Here is an 8622-nt window from a genome sequence, read left to right as displayed (position 1 = left end):
TGTGTGCGTATGATAACAATCATTCAGTCACGATTAATGAATCATTTGGTTATCATTACATCATACTATTTCTTGGGCTCGGTTATCGTTTATATACGCACACTCGTCTATTAAGCTTGTTTTCTATCCTAAGTTCCTAACAACGTTTTAACAAACCTCTAAATCTTTGCTCGCCTGCTAACATAAGGTTAAGGTTTAACTTATGTTTTAAAATGTTTAATCTGTTGGGGATTTCAATATAGCAACCTGGATTATTTAGAGAGTCGTGTGATAACTTTCAGATTAAAAGTTATTTTGATGGTTCTCCAAAACACTTTAATCGGATAAAACTCTAAATTGAGACAAGAATTTCGTATGGAATTTTTGTGAGGAAGATGAACCAGAGTGTCTGTCGATCAATCCAATAACGTATATATCACCAGGGCAGTTGTTTTCAAAATAACTACTTCAAGCAGTTATCTATTCAAAATTTAAAATTTATTAATAAATAATTTCAAATAATACTTATGATTATGTGTAACATAATCATAAAATTCATTTTCCTAATGAATTTTTAATGAAGCGTTATTAACGAACATAATCATAAAATTCATTTTCTTAACCCCAGCCAGGGGTGCTGCCCCTTGGACCCTGCTAGGACCCTGCGAGGGGCTGCCGCCCCTAGAACCCCGCAACCGGGGGCGCTGCCCCCGGATCCCCGTTCGTTAGGGGCTTCGCCCATAACATCACAGTAAACTAAAGCAGGTGTGTACTCCACACATCCCCGAACTTGCTTAATGTTTATTATGATTAAATTGATCAACCAGTTAATCAACTTACACTAAAATACTAACATAATCTACATACATATGGATATTGGTGGGGATTATTGTTTAAAATCTTTAAAACATAACATGTCAAAAACGCCCTCGTTGCCGATTATTTTCAAAGAGACATGCTAAATACCAACAATACTATATAACTAATCTAGTGCAAGATATGTATTTCGGCACCGTGACTATAACATCCTTGCAACAAATATAAGGTCTCGAGGGCCAGTTGTTTTAAAGCATATACACTATCATACATTTTCGGCGTATATAACGTGAATTAAAATGCTGACATGTTAGTCCCTTAAGTTTACAAAGATGTTTGATTGGATAATTGTTTACGAATTATCATCAGCTTTATAGGTGACACGTTTTCAGAAGTATTACATGTACTCATTCGCTTTACTACCGTTGGATTAGAAGTTTGATTTGAGGTTGTTGGGAAGATTTTAAAACACCTATATTTTGAAATTAAATGGTTAGACTCGTTCTAAGTATTTTCCTTAAAGTTTGTACTACAAATTACAATTTCATGCTAAGTTTATATTTTGCTCTGAAAGTTTGTTATTAATCAATCAAAATTCAAAATTCTGTCAAGTTAGGGGTGTCTTTGGGTTTCAGATTTTTCGGATCGTGTTATTTGGGTTTTGCTAGGAAAAAGTGACTTGATAACCAACCCATGTAAATTCGAGTTGGCCGGGTTCGGGTTAGTTCGGGTCAAGTTGTTTGTTTTTCAGGTTTATATGTAAAATGAAAAAAAATATTCACATAATAAAATCACGCTACTAAATAAATATAATCATACCTACTATATAAATATCATATTATCATAATAATTCAAACATTATGCGATAATGTTCAAAAGTCTCAAAACTAACTACAAAACATAATATTTCAAATACCAAAAACTCCAAACCAAGACACATCTATAAAGAAAAAACAATAAATAATCGGATTATTTTCTTTAGGTCTTTAGATTCAATTCTGGTTTTTTGTAATGAAAAAATGACCAGATAACCGACTCATTTAAGATTCAAGTTAATTGGATTCGGGTAAGGGTTTTGCAGGCATTCTCTAATTCAGGTTCGGACGACTTCAAGTCAGGTTTGATATGCATGTAGTCAGGTACGCTTAAAAAGCATACCCCTACATCAAGGTGGAGACCTCGTCTAATTTTTCACCGTTTGGTTACCATAATAAAATGTCATTTCAACTTTAGAGTTAAAATTAAATATATCAAATTACAAAGGGATAACAAATGCCTAAAACTATATTCTCAAGGGGACTAAAGTATAAAATACCCCAAATGCTTTTGTCATTTCACACTCGATTTTAAGGTTAGGGTTTTGCATCCAGGAAACAAACAATACCTTAGACGATGTCGGACACGGCGGCGGCTGGCGGAGTGGTGAAGAGGAAGCCTGTGTTTTCGAAGGTGAGTGAGTTGAAGCCGGGAACCAACGGCAACAATCTGGTGGTTAAGGTTTTGTCTTCGACCACTGTTCTAGACAAGAAGCCTCGTAACACGTCGTCGTTTAATAACCGTGCTCCGACCCGAATTGCTGAGTGTCTTATTGGTGATGAAACCGGCACCATTCTTTTCACTGCACGTAACGCTCAAGGTTTGAAGTTTGATTTGTATGTTTATGTTATCAATTGTTGTGGGTCACTGGCTAGCGGTTGATTAATCGGATTGGGATGTTATATGTTATTTTTAAACCTATGTGTGTATATAATTTTAGGACTGGCAAACGGGGACAGAAATTGTTAGGGTTGGAGCGGGTCAAAATCTAAAAGGGTCAGAAATGGTTAAGAGTTGGAAACTTGGAATGGGTTATGGTTGAAACGGGTCAAATTCAAAAGGGGTGTTTTTGGTTGGGTCGGGTCAGAACGAGTCACGGGCCAGAAATGGTTAGGGTTGGAATGGGTTCGGATACTTGGGTTGGAAGGGATCCAAGTCCGGTTGGATTAATAGGTATAATCATTCAAATACTTTGATTTTGACCGAAATTTGGCCGCTTTTGACTGATTAACGATTTAGGGGTCGATTAGTTGAAATCACATCAGCAGCCCAGAGATTAGTGAGTAATCGGCGATTAATTGCAGCGTAGAACCGATTATTAAAACGCTGACTGTTATGATCATAAGATTTGACCAGTGTTATTTGGTGCAATTCGTTTATTCTTTTTTTCTAATGTTGCAAAGGGTTTAAGGAAACACAATATTAATTTGTTTGTTTAAATTTTCATTGTGTTTTAATCATTTTGAATTTGACAAAGATGATAATGTTATACATTCCATTGAACACGTGTTCTTTTGCTTCGACTGTTTCCATTCATGTTGTCTGCTTTTTTGCAATATTGTGTTTGTATTTTGGTTTATGTTGAAGCTGATGATACTGGTGATTATGCAGTTGATCTGATGAAACCTGAAACCACGGTGATTATCCGTAACGCGAAGATTGATATGTTTAAAGGGTCAATGAGACTAGCTGTTGATAAATGGGGACTTGTTGAAGTGACTGAGCCTGCAAGTTTCACTGTGAAAGAGGACAACAACTTGTCTCTGGTGGAATATGAATTGGTTAATGTTATTGAAGAATGATTTCATATATTGTTGGGTTTTTGCCATGCATCTATCTATCTGTGGGTGTGTGAGGAGGGATGGGGTTAGTTTAGTATTTGGTGTTGATATTGTTTATGGTGAACAGAACCATATTGTCTTCTAAGTGGTGTCTTCTTTGTCAAAGGATCATCTTTTGAATTCTCTTTTGGTCTATATGCTTGGATGTTTTTTTCATGTTTACAGTAATCTGTAAATTATCGTATGTACCTCCTGAGTTTGGTGTCGATCACATCTTCCCCTACAGATATTCTTACATTTGTTTCAGTGAATATTTTTATGATTGATTTTGACGGGTTTTGTTCTGTAAATTCACTCTAATATAACTCAAAAACAGCCCAAAAACAGACCATACCGGTGATAGAAAACAGGTAGAGTTGGAATGCCATATTGTTTATGTTGAGTGGTAGGAAAGTCTGGGTTTCATTAATCTTTTTTGACTATTCGTGTCTGGTAACAGTGAAATCCATCTTAGCAATGTGACGATAATATTTCTAGGGGCTGAAGTGTCATTTTATTCATGTTTATTTCAGTTTAGTTGTGCATCTATGTTAGTGGTTTAGTTGTCAAGTGTTTTTGTGGGTCAACTAGCCAATGGCCTCTTCGTCTAGTGGCAAATGGTGTGTATCCTCACCAAATTACTGTGAGTTTAGAGTCTCACAAAGTGAGCAAGATGTGGATTTTAAGGAGATGTATGTTTGTCATTCAGAAAAAAGCTAGCACATTCCTAATCTTTGTGTTTTATGCAATGAATTGAGTATTTGTCTTCTCTCTCGTTGCTTTGATCTGTATAGTTATATTCGATAGGCAAATATCTAATTAAATGGGTCATGCGTGATTTGACAATTCTAACCATTTAGTTAAACATGCCAAGAACCCGTATTTAAGACTGTTTATAACCCATTTACAACTCGACTCCATTCTGTGAACTTGATTCACTTATTTAAGATTAATGGTTTTACATGAATGGTTTACACGTTTATGCCCGTGTTACACGACTTTTTAAGTGTCCAGATTAAGGTAAATATGACAGGTAAATATGAGTTAGGTACTGACTCATCAACTCAATCTGAATTGATCCCTAACGTGATTAGTCATAAGGCAGAAAATACAGACGAATTGCTGATCACATGAAAAATGAATACCAAGAATTGTAGATGGAGATCATATGGCTCTAATCATGCTTCCATTTTCTCAAGTGACCCTTGATATAACTTTTTAATCAAACTTCATAAATGAATTAAAAAAAAGCAAGCTAAAAAAGTATGACCCATACCAACAAATCCCTCTTTTTTGACCCATTAAACACTCATCAGCTGCATTAAACAAATTCACTGAGTAAACGGGTACAAGACTGATGTTAAAATTCTAAGTTATTTATATTTACTTGTAGTCCTCAAGAACAACTAATAGAGATGAGTTTAAATTCTACAAAACCAGTGATTTAATGACCCAAAACAGAAGGGCACGGTCTCTTCACATCACATAAAGTAATACAAAATCTTGAAAGAAAACTATTGAATCAGCATCGAGTTTCGTAACCAGATTCAGAAATTAAAAATAAAAAAGCAGGAAATTGCCCTCCATAAATCTCTCAGAACAATCCCAGCGCTAAGAATCTGCGAAGTCAATAACCAAATTAATGAGTTTCAGCACAATATATTGTATACGAGATTCATTTTACTAAACCAGTTGCATCAAAAAATTAAAAATAATAATATGTAAACTTTATGAACCAACAAGGTCCCTAAATGTATAATCTTGATCAAATCAAGCATAATAATTAGTCTCTCATAAACCCTGCCCATAGGGTTACTTTTATTGTGTTTATGTATTCACTTAATCTAGATACTAATCCTAAAGCTAAGTTCATGTGAGCCAAAGCCACGTGTATTATGACCTAACAGTAACCACTTTGAACAAAAAAAAAATTAACTTTCAATATATCTAGAAACCAAAACATATTTGTGCAAAGGATGCAATAATACTTCACTTTTAACACAACAAAGCACATACTTAAGATAATTTAGAGAAGTACACTAAAGCACGATTAGCTTTTCAACCCATCACATTGGCTTGTTGTTCCACACACACACACACACACAAAAATCTTGAATTAAAAAAAAAAATTTATGTTCAGAAGAATAAGTGGCTTTTAAACAAAAAAAAAGTACCAAATGCGTGTATTAAATTTCCATAAGTTACCAAAAGCTGTTCATTCTAACAAACTGTAGTTTTAATACTTGCAAAAGAAGAATGATTTGTTTGCAACAAAAAACCAGGTAACCCAGATTGTAATCGGTAGCATAAAACAAAATACAAAGCCATCAAAATGGCACTTTTGCTTGTATGCAATCTAATAGAATAATATGCACGATTTAAATTCTACCAAAAGTGTATGTATGTATGTATGATGCGAAGTGATAGATAACAAAAGGATAAAGCAAGCTGACACACAATATTCTAACCTAGGTACATAAACTAAAAATGATGGAATTTAGAATACCATCAATAAGCCAAGCAGAAGATCTAGAAGGAGGAACAGTAGAAGAAAGCATTGAAGTCATTAATGCAGAAGCAGTGGCTGTGTGGAATGTCCACAGCAAAACTACTCATCTCGACTACAGGCGACCTGATCAATTTTTATAATATTAATTAATTTACAAGTAGAATTGAACACATCGTAAAAGAAAATTATATTCTGAAATCGGTCAACCTAATAAATAATCATAAATCATATGTCAAAATTCTAAATTGCAAAAATCAAGGATTACCTGAAGATGCGATGAGATTGAGTTCGAATGGAGAAAGGAGAACGTGAACTACTGCCGCCGGAGATTCTAGATGCTGATGCTCTTACGTTGGCGGAACGGAGAACGGACCAGGCTGCCGCCATTAGATTCCGACGATGCCTATTTCGCAGGGTTTCGGAAACCTTAAAACGGGATTGATTTTTCATTTCCTTTTTTTATTTATTTAAAGTAATAATTTTTCAATGTGGGCATCTATTTTCTCTTTATTTTTTAGGAGAAAAAAATAGAAAGAAACTTTCATTAACCATCAGACGGTGTAACAAGATGGTAATAAACAAACCACACACACAAACAACTATCTCTTGGTATTACATAAAAAACACAATACATTCAAATTGCATACTAATGTCATGTCACACCCCAACTAGCACAATGTGGAAGCGTAAAACGGGAATGTAACAGACACCTCTGGTATCAACACATTGTTTATAAATAAACATTACAAACTAATTTACATTATATTACATTCTTCGTTCTATCATTGTTTTACAGTCTAGGTGGTACAAACAAAACTAGTTCGTTAACTAAACGTTCTTACTACTAACGTCTTTGCTTCTATTCACATAGCATCAACCACACACTTCATGCAAGTAACAGATCACCAAATTACTCCGATTTAGGTACACCTGAAAAGCAGTTTAAAACGGGTCAACTACTAGAGTTGGTGAGTTTCACGAGTTTCAAGAAAACAGTAATGAGTATTCACAAGTCAACACTTGTAATCATGAAATAAGTATGTATGTATGTAAATGATGTATGTGATGTAATTATGCTAAGCTACAGTGAAGCCTGGACTGTTCGTGCTGCGTGCCTCCATTTCCCACGCTCAATCAACCACTGTGGCCCCTTTCCGCCCACAATATGCCCCGGTAGCTATGCCTAACACTACATAGCTGGTTCGTAAAAATGAAATATGGACATGTGCAAACGGGATAATGTCTCAGCAACCGTGCTGGCCCCGCCTGGGTTTGTCAAACCAATAGTACTATTCACAAGCCACCGGCTCGAAGTTAATCACTGTGATCTTGGGGACTTTCGTGTGTTAGCACTTAGATAATTCACATCATCACATGTTTCGGATTAATATAGATATAAGCAAACATGCTTTTCACCCCAAAAGTTCGTAAAACAGTTTAAAAGTGGGGTCATGAAACTCACAGTTTAGTAGATATTCAGTACTGTATCAACTCATGGTTTGTTCAGTCCGCTATCAGTAGTTCTTATAATCAATATTATAATAATATTAATATTTTAATATTATTATAATCTCAATACTAAACTGGGCTGTATAACTAATCTGGTTGTAGCTGGAACGCCCAGAAAGTGGCAATAGGCTTAGGTTGTGATGTTGTTCAATGTCTAATACTCAAAACCGAACTTGGCTCAGATTCCCGTTTTTCTAGCTGGGCCAAGTTGCTCGTTTACACGTTCAGAAAACACTTATGGGAAAATAAGCTTGAGTAAATGTATTGGTTAATAAAATGATTAAGTTATAAAGAAAGATCACACACTGGGGTCCCGGATTAGCTACGGGGCCCGTTTCCGTTTATTCAGTTTGATTTGAGAAGAAACGCGCACAATCCACCCGGATTGTCCAGGTTTATCGTAGAAAAGTTCATTTTTATTTAATTAGTCCAAAAATATGATTTTTGATCACTCTTGGTGTTTTGATATTCCCGCAGATTCACTAGTCGCGAACTTGCCGGTTTTTATAAAAACTGAATTTGTTTAATATTCAGATTAGCATAATTAATTAATCATTAATCATTAAATCATGAAAATTTAACCACTTATCAATTAAAATATGTAGATTTTTTAAAAATATTTCTGGAATTTATTTACTGATTTATTAATTTATAAAAATTCATTTTATCAGCTATATTTCGTATGAAAATCGTCCGTTTACCCCAAAAAATTTCCAAAAATTCCTGAATACTAAAATCATGTCCCAAAACAACTTGTATCAATTCCAGAATGTAAAAAGCTCGTGCGATATTCTTTTCAGCCCAAATTCGGCTGTAAAAATTCACACGAACGCAAATAAAAAAACACCTTTAAACTTCTCCAAATGATCCCAAAATTCATATTTGATCAAAATACATCAAATCTGAGTTCCCAGAAAATTTTCTTAATTTTTGAAGTATTTTAGCTATTTTTCCCAAATAAACGTCCTAATTCGGTAATAAATTCGCCAAATATTCTCGAATGGTCGAAAAATTACCAAATTTGAACAGGGACTCATTGAAATGGTCCCTGATGTCCCTGAAAAATTTCAAGTCCTAAAAATATGCACATCATAACCTTAACCTAAGTAGCCCGTAAGCGAGTGTTTCGGCATTACCTTGGCGGGTTTAGCTCGTTTCCGACCTTTTAATCAA

The 8622-nt window shown here is 34.8% G+C and overlaps 1 protein-coding gene across 1 annotated transcript; it reads left to right on the top strand.

The window, feature by feature from the left end:
* Positions 1–2153: 2153 nt before the first annotated feature.
* Positions 2154–3574, top strand: LOC143568278 (uncharacterized protein At4g28440-like). The gene is made up of 2 exons (XM_077054466.1): positions 2154–2431; positions 3223–3574. The coding sequence occupies exons 1-2, from the start codon at positions 2188–2190 to the stop codon at positions 3411–3413; spliced, it is 435 nt and encodes a 144-aa protein (XP_076910581.1). The 5' UTR covers positions 2154–2187; the 3' UTR covers positions 3414–3574.
* Positions 3575–8622: the final 5048 nt, after the last annotated feature.

Source organism: Bidens hawaiensis, unplaced genomic scaffold, assembly GCF_021521415.1.
Source record: "Bidens hawaiensis isolate Kalapana, Puna unplaced genomic scaffold, B.hawaiensis_p1.1 tig00023874_1, whole genome shotgun sequence".
In the NCBI taxonomy this organism is placed as follows: Eukaryota; Viridiplantae; Streptophyta; class Magnoliopsida; order Asterales; family Asteraceae; genus Bidens; species Bidens hawaiensis.
This window is presented reverse-complemented; position numbering and strand designations above follow the sequence as displayed.

Bases quoted from the DNA above. Each gene is read 5' to 3' on its own strand.
- LOC143568278 (XM_077054466.1), top strand. From the start codon at position 2,188: ATGTCGGACACGGCGGCGGCTGGCGGAGTGGTGAAGAGGAAGCCTGTG. The intron at 2,432-3,222 runs GTTTGAAGTTTG...GTGATTATGCAG, and splicing joins CACTGCACGTAACGCTCAAG to TTGATCTGATGAAACCTGAA.